The sequence below is a fragment of the Vulpes vulpes genome, chromosome 2, assembly GCF_048418805.1.
Source record: "Vulpes vulpes isolate BD-2025 chromosome 2, VulVul3, whole genome shotgun sequence".
In the NCBI taxonomy this organism is placed as follows: domain Eukaryota; kingdom Metazoa; phylum Chordata; class Mammalia; order Carnivora; family Canidae; genus Vulpes; species Vulpes vulpes.
This window is the reverse complement of record NC_132781.1, coordinates 26,003,514-26,022,481: the sequence shown is the minus strand read 5'-3', so window position 1 is coordinate 26,022,481 and position 18,968 is coordinate 26,003,514. Positions and strand designations below refer to the sequence as shown.

General features: G+C 55.3%; 1 protein-coding gene across 2 annotated transcripts; it reads right to left on the bottom strand.

The window, feature by feature from the left end:
* Window positions 1-8,198: 8,198 nt before the first annotated feature.
* Window positions 8,199-18,161, bottom strand: SGCA (sarcoglycan alpha). 2 transcript variants are annotated; one of them, XM_025995869.2, is made up of 10 exons: window positions 18,061-18,161; window positions 16,846-16,965; window positions 16,593-16,747; window positions 16,367-16,439; window positions 15,811-16,009; window positions 15,249-15,411; window positions 14,130-14,338; window positions 13,895-13,921; window positions 8,661-8,853; window positions 8,199-8,391 (listed from the first exon to the last, which is right to left on the bottom strand). In XM_025995869.2, exons 1-9 carry the CDS (start codon window positions 18,095-18,097, stop codon window positions 8,673-8,675), a joined length of 1,164 nt encoding a protein of 387 aa, XP_025851654.2. In that variant the 5' UTR covers window positions 18,098-18,161; the 3' UTR covers window positions 8,199-8,391; window positions 8,661-8,672. The 2 variants fall into 2 exon arrangements, with proteins under 2 accessions (XP_025851654.2, XP_072603562.1); XM_072747461.1 differs by having other exon boundaries at window positions 8,199-8,348.
* Between the last annotated feature and the right edge of the window lie 807 nt (window positions 18,162-18,968).

Below are 18,968 nucleotides of genomic sequence, written 5' to 3'. Positions count from 1 at the left end.
TTCTCCCCTTGGAGTCTGGGGGTGGGGGTTGGGGCGGAAAGCCTGCGGAGGGCGTTTTGGTGGGGGGGGGGTGGGCTCTCCTGTTTCTTGCGCCTTCCCCCACCCTCCCACTCCTCACCTACCATCTTCCACAGTGGCTCCCCTCTTCCTCTTGCCTTTCTTTTTTTTTTTTTCTTAAGATTTTATTTATTTATTCATGATAGACACAGAGAGAGGCAGAGACATAAGCAGAGGGAGAAGCAGGCTCCCCACCGGGAGCCCAATACGGGACTCGATCCCAGGACCCCAGGATCACACCCTGAACTGAAGGCAGATGCTCAACCACTGAGCCACCCAGGTGCCCCCTTTTGCCATTCTTATGCCTTGACCCTTTCCCCCTCCCTCATGCAGTCTTCCTGGCGAGTCTCCCAAATGCCTTCTTCCCTAGGGTGCCACACAGGCCACTCCCATGTGCAGCAGCACGCACCTGTGCACATGCCTCCCTTCAGATCCTTGGCTGCCCAAACCTCAGGCCTACTCTCCATTAACATCACTGACACTGCTCTTGCTCTGTGCAGCTGTGGGTACCCTGCAGGGTTGGGGGTAGGGTGGAAGGCACCGCCCAGTGGGCACTGGGAGTCCCACACATGGCTGACGGGGGTGGGGCTGGCAAGGAGTACCTGGAAGCCTCTCAGCAGGGCCTCTCCCTGGGCAAACATAGAGGGTCATCTGGCCTCTCCTCCCTCCTCAGAGCTCACTCTGAGCTCCCCCAAAAGAGCAAGAAGCAGGACAGTTCAAGAAGGGTCGCTGAGCCTGCCCTGAGGGCCTGAGAGAGGAGAGGAAGGGCTCTGGCCTTTCTGTCCCAGGGAAAGGCGGAGGCAACAGACCTGCCCTCAGAAGAGCTTCCCCAGGGCCCTCGGAGAGCTGCAGTCAGGCACTTACAGGGTGTTGTCATGCAGGCAACAGACCCTGACCCTGACCCTGCGGGGTATGTACCAGGTCGCTCTTGGCCTTCTAAGTCCTCATAATCCCTCCGTGCAGAGTGGCCTGGCAGGTCACTCTTCCCATTCCCTGCATCCTGCCCATTCCTTATCCCTTTAAAAAATTTTACTTCCTCTGCCTCATTATCTCCCTCCCTTCCCTTCTGCCTCCCCTTCTGCCTGCCCCTCCCTCCTGCCTGCCTGAGAACCTGAGCACCCCCCAGCTGACTGGTCAGCTCCCCAGGCTCAGGAAAGGGGGACAGCAGTGAGCAGTCACTGGGGACACAGAGGTCTCCAGAGAGTTGGAAGTCTGGAGTAGACCAGGTACCCGGAGACCTGGAGACAGGGAGAAGTTGAAGCTGTGCCCCCCACCCACCCACCCAAGGTCTCGGGGCCTAAATCTCAAAGGCAGGAGGAAAGGCCCATATACCTCCCTTGGGTCTCAGAGAAACAGAGTCAGAGAGGCCATCGTCAGCAATGCTAACGCCATTGCTGTCATCAAGCGGTCATGAAGATTAATTGTGGTTTTTAATAATTCATCATTAGCACTTCTACCACAATCTGGACAGTGTAGAAAGGGAATTTGTCTCAAGTGGTTAAGAAATTATGACAAATAAATGAAGGTTTCTTCATATGCAAACTACCGGACCTGTGTGGCAACTGCTGGGTGATGCCTTGGTGATGAGGCCCATCTACCCAGGCCTCCATCCCCGGGGTGTGGGGGCAGGAGAGGGCTCTGTGCTGACTTAGCCCATCCTCCGCTGCACCCCCCTCCTGGGGGCAACCAAGGCTCTACCTGGCTGCTACCCTCCTGTCCCTTCTCACTGTCCCCTTCCTTGCCCACACCTGTCACACCACCCTAAAAGGTGACCACAAATCCCAGGTGTGTACTACACGTTCCACTTCCGGGCCTTTCTTGATGCCTCTTCCTCTACCTCCTCATTGGCCCGCCCACCCCAGGCCTGGTTTGTCCCCTCTGAATTTCCACAGGTCTCCACATCTACAGAATTAATTTTAGTCTTAACAGTAGACACCGTTGTGCCGTTTTATGCTTTCGCAGTTCCCTGTTGTGCCTTCCAGGCCCAGCGGGGCTGACTGAGGCCAGAGACCAGTGTGCCATGCAGGGCTGAGCACCAGGCCCCGCTTGGAGACTGGGGAGACGAGAGCGAGAACGTGAGGTAGGAAGGGGGAGCTCGGGATCCCTGGGTGGCGCAGCGGTTTGGTGCCTGCCTTTGGCCCGGGGCGCGATCCTGGAGACCCAGGATCGAATCCCACGTCGGGCTCCCGGTGCATGGAGCCTGCTTCTCCCTCTGCCTATGTCTCTGCCTCTCTCTCTCTCTCTCTCTCTGTGTAACTACCATAAATAAATAAAAATTAAAAAAAAATAAAAAAAAAAAAGGAAGGGGGAACTTTCAGGGAGCTCTGGGTGCCTGTGTGAACCAGAGTGAGCGGGCGTGAGAGGAGGAGCAATGAAAACCAGCTCACGTGGGAGAGCTGACAGCGTGGAAGGCCCTAGGCCAGTACTTTCTGCAACCTGGAAGCGCACTCTCCCTATGCTGTCCCATACCATAGCCACTAGCCACACGTGGGTGTGCCACTGAAGAACTCAATTTTTTTTAATTTTTTTTATTTATTTATTTATGATAGTCAGAGAGAGAGAGAGAGGCAGAGACACAGGCAGAGGGAGAAGCAGGCTCCATGCACCAGGAGCCCGACGTGGGATTCGATCCCGGGTCTCCAGGATCACGCCCTGGGCCAAAGGCAGGCGCCAAACCGCTGCGCCACCCAGGGATCCCAAGAACTCAATTTTTGATTGCATTTAACTGTAATTAATTTTCTTTAAGATTTTGTTTATTTATTCATGAGAGACACACAGAGAGAAGCAGAGACACAGGCAGAGGGAGAAGCAGGTGCCCTGTGGGGAACCTGATGTGGGACTCGATCCCAGGACCCCAGGATCACGCCCTGAGCCGAAGGCAGACGCTCAACTGCTGAGCCACCCAGGGGTCCCTAACTGTAATAGTTTTAAGAACTGCAAGTGGCTAGTGGTCACCACATTGGGCAGCGCGTCTCTAGACACACGAGTGAGTATGTCTCTTATTATATAGGTACAAATGTACACACAGAGACACAAGTGTATGTGTGTGCACGGTGTGTACACACACGCATATGAGGGCACATGAGGTGATGCCGTGTGTGGCAGGGGTGTGCTGGGTAGCTCTGAGCCTGTGTCATGTGGTACGAGGCCAGAATGTGGTTTCAGTGTGTGTACAGGACAGGAGGGGAGGGGGACAAAGGGGCCATTGTACCACATTCCCAACTCAAGCCCTCCTCTCTGCTGACATCACCGCTGCCCTAAATAGAGCTGCCCAGACCCGCTCCCCCAGGCCCTGGCTGCCCCCTGCATGGTGGCATGGCGCCGGCTGTTCCACTGCTGCTCCCCAGGACTCACCTCTGTCTCCTTTCTGAGGAGATGGGCCACATTCCTAGGGCTGATTTCTCAGGCAACTTCAGATGGAAAATTCTAGAAAGGAAGGAGGTTTCATCTGGATTTTTTATTTTTGCTGCTTTCTCAGAATCCCGAGTCCCTTCTGTGGTATGAGTCCATCTCCTGGCAGGATTTTTTTATGACTGAAATATGGCATCCTCCTTTTTTTTGGGTCAGTTCTTCACCCTCCGCTGCCCCAGAGCCTTCAAGACTTTCCTGGTTGGATATGGGTGAGGTTGGGGAAGGGAGAGGTTGGGGGCAGCCGCCGAGCTGGAGTACAGGAGCCTCAGGCAACGGTGGGGGTCTGTGGGGTTGTGTGCAGAACAGGAGAGTTAGTGTGGGGCTGTGCTCAAAACCAGGACCCACAGTGGAAAGCTGCTTGGGGACTGTGAGTGTGGGAGGCTGTATGAATGGGTGAGGTTGATGCCACCCAGACATCCCTGTGTGCATGAGAATGTGTCTCACTCTCTGCTGCCCCATAAACAAGTGTGTCTGTGATCAGAGGGGCCCCACACGCGTACAGGTGTGTTGGGGATGGGTGAGTGGGGGGGTCTGCATATATGAGGACCGCTTCCACACACATATAGCAGCAGAGGAGATGCTCTGTGAACTGAGAAGGTAAGGGTCTAACAGTAGGAATGTGTGTGGGCATAGGTGTGACAGAGGACATAGGAGGGCCTGCAGATGGGTGGGAGCAGCTGAACAGGGAGGAGTTGAGGAAAAATCAGGAGTGGGTGGGTGTGGGGGACCACCACCCTAAAGTGCCAGGGCCAGTGGAGCCCTCTCAAGGATGAGCACTGTGTCTCTGTCCTCTTCCTGGTATGTGCTCCAGAGGGTACAAAGTAGAGCAGAGAGATGTCCACGGATTGCGAGGCAAGACCCAGGAAGAAAGATGGCCCTGATCTAGCAGGGTAATCAGACCCTTCTGCACACAGAGATTTCAATGCCTTTGCAGAGCACTTGCACAGCAAGGCCTGGAGGGAGGTGAGTTTGGTGTGTGCAGGCAGGGGAGAGTGAGGTTTTCTCTGCATAAGGCAGTGGGAGGAAAAGGAGGATGGAGTGGGATGGGGACCAAAGCACATTTTAGAACCAGAAGACCACACATTCAAGTTCTAAGTGTCTTCACTGTTGTGGCGCCATCTCCCACCCCCTGCAACTCCTCAAGGCTTTGGAAAACTCATGCATGCATAGAGGTCTGGTACCAGCAGGTGGTTCTGGAGAAAGTGAGGAAAGAGGCCGAGTTCTGGGTTTGGGTTGATCTGGAGTAGAGATGAAGGAAGAGCTGTGAAACGGGCGCTGCGCAGTAAAGATAGTATGCGAGCCACGGACGTGATTTTTCATTTTTTAACAGCCATATTAAGACAACAAAAAAGAAACCGGTGAGGTTAATTGTAATAACATATTTTATTTAACCCACATATCCCAAAATTTCATTTCACTGGCCAGCAGACCAGTGCCAGGAAACATGGAAATTTCAGCCTCCACCCCAAACTTACAGGGAGAGCATGAAGACTTCACAGGGCACAGAATGTAAATGGAGCTCACTTAATCTGGATCTTAGTGGGCAGGGGGACCCCATGGGCCTCTGGCTTGGGAGTGGTCACTCAAGAGTTCCTATGTAATAATGTCTCCTTTCTCAGGAGCTGCCAGATGCCAGGCACTCGTCCGGGGCTCACAAATCCTCCCAACAGCCCCCAGGCAGTTATGATTAACATCTTATGAGTAAACGAACTGTCAGAGCCATGATTTGAGTCCTGCTCACTCTGAGCCCAAATCCCAACAAACACACCCTATAAATGCTGTATGTGTGTGTGCATGTGTGAAGAGCCAGGGAGACACGGGCCCCATGGGGCAGGGCCCTGTGTTCTCACTCAGGCATGGATCCTCCTCCCAGACTGAGATGTTGAGGGAACGTCTAGGGTCAGGCCACCATGGGGTTCTGTTTAGGGTGAAGGTGGGGCCCCCCCACACACTAGATCGCAGGGTAGTGCTTGCTGTGGGACTGGAGGAGCCAAGGGTGGAGCAGGACATGTAGCTGAATCTTGGTGGGGCGGGGGACACTGTGGCTATTTTTCCTTGGCTATAGACTGTGGGGCGTGACTGCTCTGGAGCCTCATCCCTCAGCGAGAGGAGAGGTGCTGAGTCCGACAGTGCCTTTGCCACGCGCTGCCAGGGGCGCCTGGGTGTGCGCGTGCGTGTGCCTGGGCACGGCTCAGTGTCCTCTGCAGTCACGCCATCCTCCCAGCTACTTGTCTGGGCTGCTTCCTCCCAGGCCAGCAGCCAGGCTCCCGTGTGCTCCTCGGAGCCAAGATGTCAAGGCAAAGCCAGGCAGCAGAGGGAAGCAAGGGGCGGCTGGCTGAGGAACTCTCCCAGCCCTGGTTACCTGGGCAGGAGCGCAGAGACCAGGAGAGGGCAGCCCCTGCCTCAAGGGGGCAGCGATCGAGGAAGAACACCCCGGAGAGCAGCCTGGCAGTCTAGAGCCTCTGGCCTGAGCACATTCTGTGCAGCTCCAAGTTTCAGCCAGATGAGGGGCCTCAAGGCAAAGGAGGAAATGAAGAGACAGAGGCACTGTCTTGTCAGAGGACACATGTGGTTAGGGGGTGGCCACACCAACAGGCACTCAGTCAAAAACATCTACTGAGCACCTCCCAAGTGCCTGCCTACACAGATGCTTATGGGATAACTAACTAACAACTAACTAACTAAGTAACTAAGTAACTAACTAACTAACTAACAGGTGTGGGATGCCCAGCAGGCAGGTGACAGGAATAAAATGTTAGAAGCGCTAGCTGGGCACCTTCTTTGCCCAGAAAGGAGGAACAACTTTCTTAAGAGCTCTGAGCACACCCAGACCGGAGTGCCCCCTCCAAACATCTTTCCTGAGCACCTGCTGTGTGCAGGCACCCCAGCGCCCCCATCCACAGTGGGCACACAGAATCCTGCCCTCCTGGATTTTATATCTGGAGGTGGAGCTTATATCTAGGGTAAGAAGCCAGCCTAGAACAAGGCACAGGGAGGGTACACAGTGCTCTGGAAACAGGGGAGCTGGAGGGGGCTCTCTGAGGAGCTACCATTTGGGCAAAGACCAGGACAACTGCGATGGGGGGAATTGTGTGGGTGGGGTGTGGAGGGGGCAGGGGGATCCCGGCAGAGAGAATAGCATGGGCAAAGGCCCCCGAAGCAGGCGTGTGTTAACGAGGCAGTGTGGCTGCAGTGGGCGTGTGAAGAGTAGGAATGAGGTCAGAGGGCTGGGCAGGGCCAGCAGGCCTGGGTCAAGTGTGTGGGTCTTACTCTCAGTGTGACCAGAAGGCATTGGAGAGTTAAAAGCTGCAGGGGTGGGGGGTGAGATGTCCTGATCTTTCTTCTCAAAGGATGGGCCTGGCTCCTGCTGGAGCTGAGACTGTAGGGGCAGGAAGGCAAAGGTGCTGTTGCAGAGGCCCAGGAGCCAGATCCTGGAGCTTCACCGGGAAGACGAGAGTGGAAGCCATGAGAAGTGGATGGATTCAGGACACACGTGAAGGTGGGGATTCCAGGGAATGAAAGAAAGGGGAGGGGTCTGTGGGGACGCTCACCACCCCCTTGCCTGTACATTTCTGAACACCCGGATGTGATATTCAGAAACTTAGCCGTCCTCAAGGGTCCTTGGCCCAGGAGGCCCCCCCCCCTTAAGACTGGGGGCTGCCTTCTCCATCAGCCCCAAGCCTGGGACCCTATCTCCAGGTAAGGAAAAATTCCACATGCAGCTGCCCATCTCTACCACCCCCTTGGGGGAAGGAGAGGGATAGTTGAGAGTCAGCTCCAGGACAGTGGGTGGATCCCAGGCCAGGTGGGTTGAACTCTAAAAGAGATTTCGAGGTCACCATAAAGTTGTCTTGTCCTGGTTTGGATTTTCTTGGAGTTGCCCCCCAGATCCAGGGGCCTGAGACTTAGATCCTAAGTCCTTGTTCCTCTGCTATGCCTCCTTTTTCTGGGTCCCTTCTTGGGCCTAAATCTGGCTTGTCCTCCCAAGGGAGTGGTCAGATGTGAGACTGGGTGTGGCTCAGAATGTCAGTGGGCAGGGGCCCAACTGGTCTGGTGCAGATATAACCACCTGGGAGAAACAAGCCAGGGCCTCTTCCTAGCCAGCGGAGCTCTCCAGGGCCAAGCTGGTGACACTCAGCTCAACAAAAGTTCCAGGTCATGCAGTGTCCTCTGACCTCTGCCCGGCCCCTGGAGAGGCCCACCAATAAGGGGTCATTGAGCCCGGGCATTCAGGGTCGCTTATCCTGACCCCTCTCTCCATATACAGACTGGACCCCTCATAGCATGAGTTACAAAGGGGCTCCTTCCCCTCCGGGATCTAGTTAAGTAAGAGCCTGGACCTATTGCTTCCAGAATCCTTCAGCCCTCCAGAAGGCACATGGGGGTGGGCACACCAGGTTCTGAGCCAAACTCTGCCACTTGCTTGCTCTGTGACCTTAGGTAAGTTGCTTACTCTCCCTGGGCCTCGCTCTCCTCCTCTATAAAATGGGGATGATGACCAGTAATCCCTCACTGTCAGGTTCTGTTGGAGGAATAAGACCAGGGCCACAGATAGCAGGTCCTTCCCTCTTTCTTCCAGAGAGGTTGAGAAAACAGCAAAATGCCCAGAGTCCAAAGGGCAGGCTGGTAGCCCCTGGCTGACTCTGAGGGCTCCCAGAAGGCAGAAAGGGAACCTGAGGCAGCAAGTGCCAGTCGGACGCTGCTGAGAAGAAGGCGCCGGTAACAACAGGTGAGCAGAGCTGCAGCTCTTTATTCCAGGGGTCTTGACCCTCAACCCCCTCACCTTCCCCTGCCACCATCTCTCTGCTTGTTCCAAGCCTGGGGGCCATCAGGCCAGGAGCCAGAATCCTGAGGAAGGATGTGGCTGTGGGTCAGCTGCTCTGTGGGAGGCGGGGAGAGAGGCAGAGGAGACCGGGGCTGGAACTGGAACAGCAGAGGGAGGGGGTGAGGGGCTGTGATGCCCAGGCCTTGGTCCTCCTGCCTCCTCCCCACCCCAGCCCTCCGACCATTTGGCATGGGGGGCGGGGACATAGCCCTGGCCCTGCGGAACAACCCTCACGGCTGCCTCAGAGGAGCAGGAGGGTCTGCTGACCCCTCTCTTTGACCTCCCCTTCCCCACCATCGGTCCCAGCCCCCAGACAGGAGCCACGCTGTTCCCAGATATGAGGCTGACACCACTCCGCCAGACCCACCTGCATATCCCCTCAGTGCTGGTCCAGGATGAGGGGCACCTGGGCGCTGTCCACTCGCGGAGGCAGCCGCTCGCCCGTGCGCACGTTGAACATAGGCAGCGTGGAGAGGGGCCGGGGCACCTCGCGGCTGGATGCCATCTGCCGCAGCTCCTCTGTGTTCCCGCGGATAGTGCAGTGGTGGACCATCTGGATGCTGGGGGCACGGGCCGGCACAGTCGTCAGTCCCGGGAGCCAACTCCGCTGAGGCTCGGCGCCGCACGGCCTCTGAGCCACCCTGCAGTCCCTCCCCACCTGGTATGTAGAGGAAACTCACACACATGACGGGTGAGGGGAAGACAAACAAGGAAGGTCTTTGGTGCCAGCTCAGTGTCCAGTGAGGAGGCATAGGCTGTGGGCACAGCCAGCCTGGATTCCAAGCTGTGTGTCCCTGGCAAGTTGCTGAACCACTCTGTGCCTCAGTGTCCTCAACTATAAGATGGACATAATGCTAGAATCTGCCTCCTAGTACTGTGGTGGGAATTAAATGAGAAAAATGTTTAGAGAAGTGCCTGGTGCCTGCTAAGAACTCCTGAGGTGCCAGCCATGAATAGGTACCCGCAGTGGATTGGTATTTCCAGAGGCCGGCGTTTGCTGGGGTTTATATTCCGATCACCTTCCCGGTCCTTCCAGCATTCAGCTCCCTCCCCAAATACTCTCTCCTACCATTGACCATCCAGTCTTCCCTACCTCATCCCTCTTAGTCTGGCAAACTTCCCCCTCCATCTCTTCCCACTTCCTCCTCTGGCTCCCGGGCTGTTTCCTGCCAGGCCTCCAGGGTCTCATCTTCTGGCTCCTCCCATCTAGCCTCCCTGGCCTTTGTACCCGGCCCTCTCCCACCCCTCCCCAGCCTGCCCCCCACCACTGACTAGCTCTGGGCACCAAGTCTTTGCTCTCTGGCTTTATTCCAGATCAAAACTCCATGAGGCCGACCCCAGGATCTGCCTTCAGTGGGCCTGAAATCCCTGTGGCCGTCAGAAAGCCCTTTCTGAGCTCTCATGTCAGAAAGGAGACTTGCTTCTGTCTTCTCAGAAAGCTCAGCCTCATTCTCATTTGAGATCCTGATGAGCTTGCCTTCTGCTGCCTGGGGCAAGCTTCTGTTCATTCTGAGAAGTAGGGTAGCACGGTGTAACCCAACATCAGGACTTGCTTTGAATATAAATGTGAGTCCTACTACTTACTGGCTGTGTGATCTTATGCAAGTCACTTAACTTCTCTGTGCCACTATTTCCTCCATCGTAATGCAGTTTTTGTACATATTAAATGAGTTAATACAGGAAAAAACACTCCTGGTCAGCATCATAGCAAGTGGTAGCTAATATTATAGGAAGGCCAACGTTGCTATAATCATCATCAGCGTTATTTTATTATAGTAGGCCCACTGATGTGCTTGACCTCTAGTAAAGGGATGTTTCCAAGCCCCTTTACATGAATCCACCCACATTTGTGGGTCCAGCCTGGAGATATTTTCCTAGATTACCTGGTTGCCAGGTGAGAGATAGCAGGGACTCTTCATTACAAACAATAAGAATTAGTTTTCCTTGGGGCACCTGGGTGGTTCAGTCAGTAGAGCATCCCAATCTTGATTTTGGGTCAGATCATTATCTCAGGGTCTTGAGATTGAGCCCAAGTCAGGCTCCCGCTCGGCCAGGAGTCTGTTTCTCTCCCTCTTCTTTCCCTCTGCCTGCCCAACTCTCAAAACAAATAAAATCTTAAAAAAAAAAAAAAAAAAAAGAGGGGTGCCTAGATGGCTCAATCTGCCTTTGGTTTAGATCATGATCTCAGGGTCCTGGGATGGAGCCCCAGAGCCCCATATCACTGGGCTCCCTGCTCTGTGGGGAGCCTGCTTATCCCTCTCCCTCTGCCCCTCCCCCTGCTTGTGCTCTCTCCTGCTGTCTCTCAAATATATATAAATTAGTTTCCTTAAAGGAGTAGGGGCCCCAGGCAGGGTGGAAGCTACCCCACTTGCCTCTGGGTTACTGATCAAATGGGGAAGGGGCCATTATCCCCACCCCAGTCCAAGTCTCTGTAGACACCAATAGCAGCTAGAGCCCAAGAGATTAGACTACAGGTCAGACTGGCTAGCTTCATGCTGAATGGGCCACATTCCTCCTGGGGGGAGTAGGACCAAGTCCTGTCTGGTTGGCGGGAGGAGGTGGAGTCACCCTTTAAGGCCAGGGGAGGATCAAGATGAGCTCTTGAGTCTGGAATTTGGCAAGCACAGTTGTCCAAAACACAATTTTCCATTCCCAGGCAAGGGGAGGCTGAGAGAGAAAGGAAGCAAGCAGCATATGGATGCTTAGGACTAGAGGCAGCCAGACAGGTAATGCCCTGGCAGGGGAAGGGCCTTAGTTAATGCCCCCCCTCACCACTCCCCCTCACCCCCAGCCCTGCATCTGGATCTCATTACTCTGGCAACACACACAGGTGGAAAATGTTCCCGGGACATTTTTCCAGAGCAGGAGCAGAAGCCAGACCCACTGTTGCCTTCCACATCAGCACTTGGGCAGCCGAGAATGAATAGGCAGGCATTCCTACACACATGCACACACACACACATGCATGCATGCACACTCTCCCCACCGCCAACACACACCCATTGAGCCCTGTCTCTGACACATAGACCACAGAAGAGGGTCAGGCTGGAGGACTTTCTGACCAGCACACTCTGATACAGGCAATAGAATCACAATTTGTGGATAATTTGGAAAACAGCAGACACTGAACAAGCAAAAAAAAAAAAAAAAATTGAATTTGTAGAAATAAATCAACACAAAATCCAAACCATCAAGGGCTAATGTGGCACATGGTAAACCTGGTTATTGGTTCAACATTGATGGAGGAAGCAGATTTTCCTGATAGCTTCAGAGCTGCCAAACCAAGCCAGGAAAGCTGGCCATGATGGAAATAACTGCTCAGAAGAGAATTTCCACAATGGCAGAAGATGTAATTGATCAAATTTGGCACAGGCCAAAAAAATTGAGGAATAAAATGTTCCTTGAAAAACTTACATGGAAAATCACTCATCCCAATGGGAAAAAGTTCTATCAAATAAAAATGAAAACAAAAAAACAAAAACAAAAACAAACAAACAAAAAAACAACCAAAGCAGAGCCTTTCCACTGCTTTGTGATCAAAAGTGACCAAGGAATCAAATTGACCTAGGGAGATCAAGGAACTACATTTTTGTTCACTCTGGAAAATGTTATCCCTGTAAAAAAATCATAAATGTTGGTATAAGTCTGTTCTACAAATGTTTGTATTCTTCAACCCAGTGGGTTGAGATGGCAGGTTTAAAATGGAGGGTCTCAGGGGGATGGCTGGGGGCTCAGTCGGTTAAGTGCTCAACTCTTGATTTCAGCTCAGGTCATGATCTCGGGGTCCGGAGATGGAGCCCTGTGTCAGGCTCTGCGCTCAGTGCAGAGTCAGCTTGTCTGCTCCCCCACCCAGCTCTCTCTCTCTCTCTCTAATAAATAAATCAATAAAATCTAAAAAAAACAAAAAACAAAAAACCACAACCAACCCTGGGGTCTCAGAATACCCTGAAATCAGCCAATGAATACATTTCTAAACACACATGGGCCTGCATCAACACGCCATGTGGGGTCCACCCATCCACCCACACAGCCTCAGCCCTTCTTCCTGGGGCACCTGACTTGTCAGATGCCCACACTATCTGGCAACTCCGTGCACACCTCCCAGATGGGAACAATGGGACCACTGTGACCCTCGCAGGATTCTAGTGGCCTCACAATGTCCCCCTGAGGTCACTGCAGAGATAATCTTGCCACCCCCTGCACCTGAGACACAAGTCTGCTGAGGCCAGCTGAGGGTAATCATCCCTGGTCCTCCTCTGGCCACCCAGAGGAAGGCTCCGAGGGAACCAGGAACAGAGACTTGCCTCACCCACAGAAGAGCCACCCAGTGGAGACTTCCAGCCGCCACCCTGGAGGTCCCTGCGCCTAGTTCCCTCCACCCGCCCCAGGGAGAGATGCAGAAAGACACTTTGGTACCACCCCCATCTGCACCTGTGGTCTCAAACACTGTGCAGGGTGCGAGCTGGCAGGCCAGCGTATCTGGGACCCCCAGCAAGAGCGAGAATGGGCACTGCACCAGCCCCAAAGCCCATCGGAAGCCCAGCATATCCAAGGTGATCCTGGGGGTCGTGGAGGACAAGGGGATGCACAATCCTGTGACTCTAGCCACCCTGAAGAAGGCGGTCGCCACCACGGGCTACAACATGACCCGGAATGCTTGGCGCTTCAAGCGAGTGCTCAAGGGGCTGGTGGACAAGGGCATTCTCAAGCAGGTGACTGGCAAGGGGGCCTCAGGCTCCTTCCGCATGGGCAAGAAGTTTGCCTCCAAGTTCAAGTTCAGGACCCAGAGACAGCGCAGGTCTGGGCAGCGCCGGTCTGGGCAGCGCCGGCCTGGGCAGCGCCGGCCTGGGCAGCGCAGGTTGCTAGCGGGCTCCCAAAGGGGGCACAAGCGGCTACCCAAGGGGGTTCGCAGGGTGGCCAAATGCCGCCATAATTAACAGAGCAGGCCAGGCAAGGAGGAGGCAGGGTGCCAGGCCCGCCACAGGCTCAGTGAGAATAAAAGGAGCCTAACTTATCTCATACCTGCCTCCTGGAATCTTTGGGGTTCAAGGGAAAGGGAGTGGAAGGAGACTTGGGACAGGGGAAAGGTAAAGCCGGGTTGGTGGGCAGGGTGTGGAAACCTGAGCAAAAGAGTAAGATGGATTTGGCCAGGGCTGGAGGAATTGAAAGCATATGACATCACATGGAGAAACCCGGGCCAGAGAGCGTCCCACTGATTGTGTGGCATAACCGAGCCTGGAACCATACATAGTGTCTGACTCAGTGAAGCGTATGTGTGTGCGTGTGTGCACATGTTGTGCATGTGTGTGGACACGCAGCCTCAAGTTGCTTCTCAAACCCTCTCCCCCGCCCCTAGGGTGGCAGCAGACCCCTACACCCGGCTAGGTCCCTTCCCATGCCCCATCCCAGATTAGGGTCCTCTATGGAGACCAGAAAATGAGAAGGCCAGGCCAGGATAGGTCAGGCGCAGCAATCAGCCAGCCCAGAGCTGGAGCTCAGAGGCCAGGTATGGCTCCCATCCTCCCAGAGTAATCTGCTTGTCTGCACTGCTCATGGAGTCTAGGGGTGCTCCCACCCAGCCCCCAGCTTTCCCCTACTCACTCAGAGGTGGCCAGGTCTCTCTTCAGCCTGTGGAAAAGTGAGGGAGGGTAATAATTATTATCCGCAACCCCCCTCCTGGTGCCAGACCAGGCAAGAGGTCCCCATTTCTTTCCTGGCCGAGGACTCCGCTCCCTGAGGGGGTCTGTGTCCCCAGGGAGCACAAGTGCCACAAGGAGTCCCATGGATGTGAGCACCAGCCACAGTACCCTCCCCACCCTCTGTCCCCCACACTCACTGTCCCTCTCGCCGGCAGCACATGATGTAGGCCAGCAGCAGAGTGAGGAGCAGAGCCACCAGCAGTGGCACCAGGAGGGTGACCAGTGCGTCAGTGAGGAAGTCTCGGGCCGTGGCCTCAGTAGGTGGGCAGAAGAACGGGTCAATCTCCAGGATCCCATCGCCTAGGGTAGGCATCTCATCTGCAGGCTCTGGCACTGACTTATCCACCTGCTCAGAGAGCCCAGGAGCAGTTGGCTGGACACAGAGACGCCTGGGGGACAGGGCAGGGGTGCCCCATACAACCACAGGGTTTCCTTCTGCCTGCCTCCCCCAGCTTGGGTGAGTTAGGAGGACAAGCACTGGACTAGGACCCCAGAGAGAAGGTCGAGGAGAGGCAGGTCAGTACAATGGTTAGAGCACACCTCTAAGGCCCTACTGTGTAAGTTTGAATCCTGATTCAGACAGGTGCTGTGCTGGATGACTTACCTCCAGGTGACTCCTCTCCCTCACCTGTAAAGTCAATGGTAATAGTGGTACCTGTCTCTGGAGCGGTGGTGAGGGTAAAACATGTTGATTGGATAGTGCCTCGCCCACGGCAAGTGCTCAAAGATGTTGTTGATTGAGTTGAACAGAGGACTCTAGGGGTTCCCAGACTGGGGAGTCAGGGTCTCTAAGGACCCCAGATCCTCAGATAATTGTGCTCAATATCCCAAAAAGCAGTAGTGAGCATCTCTGGTTTGTAACTTGGGAGTGAGAGCTATCTTTTCCTTGTCGCAGGTAGATTTGCTAGGTGACACCTTAGAAGGAAGCAGACAGAACTGCCCCAGAGTGTCCCGTGGTGGGAAAAGGATTTTTGGAACTGCCCTATGGAAGTGATGGTTCTCTCTGCTGGGTTGGGCCCACCTGCGACTTCTGGACCTGGAGAGCCCTTTTCTGGATTATGGACTCTGTCGCCCCCTTATGGGATGAGATGGAACTTCAGTGTGCTTGTGTGTGTGTGTGTGTGTGTGTGTGTGTGTGTGTGTGTGTGTGTGTGTGTAATCAGAGAAAGAAACAGGAATAGAGATGGAATGGAAGAGGGGTACGGAGGAGATTGCGATGCCCTATCCCCACCCCCGGAGCCAGGATCCCTCCTCACCAGGGTCACATTGCACCAGTCAACACGGAAGTAAGGTGCCAAGGTGTCATAGCAGGACAGAAGTGGAGGCTGACCCTGGGCACAGCGAGCGTGGCTGTCAGGAGATGCCACCATCTTCAGGCAGGTGGAGAAGGGTGAAGCAGATCCCACCTTGATGTAAACCCTGGGCCCAGATAGAAGCCACGGTTAGCATACTGGGAGGGGGGTGCCACTGGGCACTGGAGATTTGGGGTTACAGGGCCACTTCTGAGACCTGGGTTATGATGAGAGTACACAGAGCACCCCAGTCTTCTAGGAGGCCTAACACTCCCAGGAATGTCTTTTGATGGCTGGATCTTTTATGTCCTCATGGGATATCAGGGAGTATGGAGTTTAGGGTAATTACGGTTTGGGCCCAGGAAGGGCAAAAAGATGAAGGGGTGGCTGGAGGAAAGTGGACAGTGATGTGACACTGGGAGATACACTTGGGTGTGAAGATACACGAAGGTGCTCCATGCCCCACCACCTCGAAGGCCAGCTGCCGCCACCTCCTCCAGAAAGCCCTCCTGGGTCACACACTTACCCTTCCTTGCGACCCTCAATGGGAAGGGGGACGCGGCCTCCACGGTCCAAGGCAGAGGTAATGTTGAGTAGCTGGAGCTCCCCTGGCTCCCAGAGCCCTCCCAAGGATGTGAGGAAGCGACTGGCAGGCGTTGAGGGCAGCACCTCCTCCACATCATGGCTGCACACCAGGAACTCAGCTTGGTATGGCAGCAGGGGCCCTGGAAATGCCAGGCTGGCACTTGAGGCTGCCCGGAGTACTGCACGGATCCTTCCCAAGGCTCGCCCCATTCGAGCTCCTCCCTACGCCCCATCAGACTCCTTCCTTCCTCCCTAACTTCCCATCCCTCACAGGCCCCAAGTGCCCTGCCCACAGCCTCAACCACTTCCCAAGGCCCCACAGACTGTCAGCACAACAGCCAAGAATACAACTCAAGCCTTTCCAGGATGCCTTGCTCCCACTATTCCCACTTGTGGGTGTCCCCTTCACACACACCCCTTCCCTCCCGAGGGAAATCCCCCAAGAAGGGCATTGAGGGGGTAGAGGTGGGGCGGGGGTGCGGTGGGGCTAGTAGTACCTTCTGGGTCTCCAATCAACAGCACCAGCCTCTGCCGGGTGGTGTCAAAGCTGTCCCGATTGTAAGCTGTGACCTGATGGGGTAGAGGGAAGAGGGTGGAGGGATGGGTTGAGGGGAGAAACAAGGAGGGGACTGAGATACCCACAAATTAGAGGCATCTAAATTATGTAAATGGACAGGCACAGATGCCCACATGGGACAGAGCCACTGGGGTCCCTGCTGGTACCTCAATGACCTGGCGCCCACGATCTTCTGGAGTGGGGGTGCCATAGAGGAAGCCAGGCTGGTGGGGGCTGCGCTGGGTGTAGCGGAGCCACCGAGGCAGGTCTGGGTATCCTTGGAGGTGGGCGTGGTAGGTGATTGGGACAGTGGAGGGGACATCTGGTAGAAGGAAAGAGGGTTGGAGAAGTGATAGGAGGCTTCACTAGCCCCCGGCCAGGTACCAGCAGCTCACTCGATGCCCTTCAGACCCCTCTTACCAACATGCTCAGGAAGATGCAGGAAGGTTTCCCGGTCCAAGGTGTGCACAAAGACACGGCCCACAAGAGGCTGCAGGGTGGTCTGCTGGGCCTCGGTGTCCCCTCGCCCTGCCAAGAGACCTGTGGGGACCCCACAACCCCCAAACCCATGCATCAGCATTAGTCCTGGGCAGGGAGGGGATAAGTTCCTGGTGCCCCTAAGAGACAGGAGAAGTGGTGGGAGGCCTCCAGGAAAGGACAGGGGGTGCCCTGGCTGTGCCACACACTTGGATCAGTGACAGGACTTGACCTTTGTTTGGTTTGGATTCATGGGAGCTGCCTCCCTCAGTCCTCATTTTAAGCTCCCTTTAAGGGGTCACACCAGGCAGGGACTGCTATCTGGCTAGGGGGTATGTGGGGTGTGGGGGTGTGTATGCATGTTAAGGGTACTTGCAAAAAATCCCTAAAGAATGCTGTGTCAGGGGTGCCTGGGTGGCTCAGGGGGTGAGGCATCCGACTCTTGATTTCAGTTCAGGTCATGGTCTGATAAGGGTCTCAAGATGAAGTCCCATGTTGGGCTCTGTCACTCTAGGCATGGAGCCTGCTTAAGATTCTCTCTCCGTCTCCCTCTGCCCCTCCCACCACCCTCCCTCCCTGTGCATGCTTGGTCACCCTCTCTCTCTCTCAAAAAAAATTAATAAATACAAATTTTAAAAAAGAATGCTGAGTGTCTGGGAAGCTGGAGGGGAGGGGGGCACGGAACAAACTTTTGAGGAAGGTGGGTAGCGAGGACCCCTTCCAACTCCCCTAATACACAGCAGGAAAGGGGCCCACAAGAGAAGCCAATAAAAGCTAAGCAAATGGGATCCTAAGCCCCAGGAGAAGGACCTGCCCCAACGGGCCCCCACACCCTCCCAAGGCCAAATTTAGCCTGAGCCTAGAAAGGAGGCAGACCAGCCAGCCCATTAAAGGGCCAACGACACTCCGGGCCTGTGCCATCAGGCCCACCTTGGCCTCAGACACCCCATCAGTCAGAGCTCCCAGGCCCCCACATACCAGAGCCCCACGTCCAGCCTCATTTCCCTGGGCCTCCCGCTGGACACAGCATGAACACCCCAAAGTCCTCTGGCCCCTGCCCCAGACCCCTCCCCTGAGGGGCCTCTGTATTTCCACCTCTTCACCCCTAAATCCCATCCCTTTGTCCTGGGCCTATCCCAGAAGAAGGCCCCAACTTGCCCACAAGGAGAAGAATCCAGATTAGTGCTGCTGCCATGGCTGCCCCAGCCTGCCCGGGCCCTGAGAGTGACAGAGACAGGAGCAGAGGGGGAGGAGGGAGGGAGGCAGAGTGGGAGGGGACGAGGGAGGGGATGAGGGAGGGACGAGGAGAGGGAGGTGTCCCAGAGCAGCTGGCCCCAGCTTCTGCCAGTGGGTCCCTCCCCTTCCCCCCCCAGAGCAGGCACTGAATCTGGAGTGGACACTCCCCTCACACGACAGGGTCCCTCCAATGATCCCCCCTTCACTGCAGTGGCCAGAGAACATTTTCTAAACCACCAACCTGACTCCCCAAGTCAGCCCTGAAAACACTAAGGGCTCCTATTGCCCTAAGTCCCCAGCTGTTGGTGGCTTTCAGACCCTGCCCGTACCTGGCCATCCTGTCCAGCATCCCCTCCTGTCACCCTTCCAACCAACGAACCACACACACACACACACACACACACACACACACACACCATCCCAGGCTCCTGCCCAGCCTCTCTCTGCAGCCCCCTAGCTGCCATGCTCTCAGTCTTTTGCACAAGCCCTTCCCTCTGCTTGGAGTTCCCTTCCTGCCCTCGTGGGACCAGCAAACTGCCACTTGCCTAGCAAGCCTCAAGAGAGGCCTCCTCTCCTCTCTGAAGCCTTTTTGCTCTGGCTTCCTCCACTAGGCTGAGCTGGGCTCCCCCCGGGTCCCAGAGTGCACAGCACTGTGGGGTGGACTGGAACCTTATTATCCTTGCATCCCGGACCTGGCACCAGGCCTGGCAACTAGCAGGTGTAGGGGGGACTGACAGCCTCCTTAACTGCACACAGAACAGCTGGCTGCCCACCTCCCCAGCTGTCATCCCCAGACCAATCACGCTCGGCATGTACCCCAGGTCTGGGAA

Excerpts from the sequence above, each read along its gene's own strand:
- SGCA (XM_025995869.2), bottom strand. The coding sequence starts at position 18,097 with ATGGCAGCAGCACTAATCTGGATTCTTCTCCTTGTGG. Across the intron at positions 16,966-18,060 it reads CTGGATTCTTCTCCTTGTGG|GTCTCTTGGCAGGGCGAGGG; the intron begins GCAAGTTGGGGC and ends GGGTCCCCACAG. Across the intron at positions 8,854-13,894 it reads AGAGACCTGGCCACCTCTGA|CATCCAGATGGTCCACCACT; the intron begins GTGAGTAGGGGA and ends CCGTGCCCCCAG.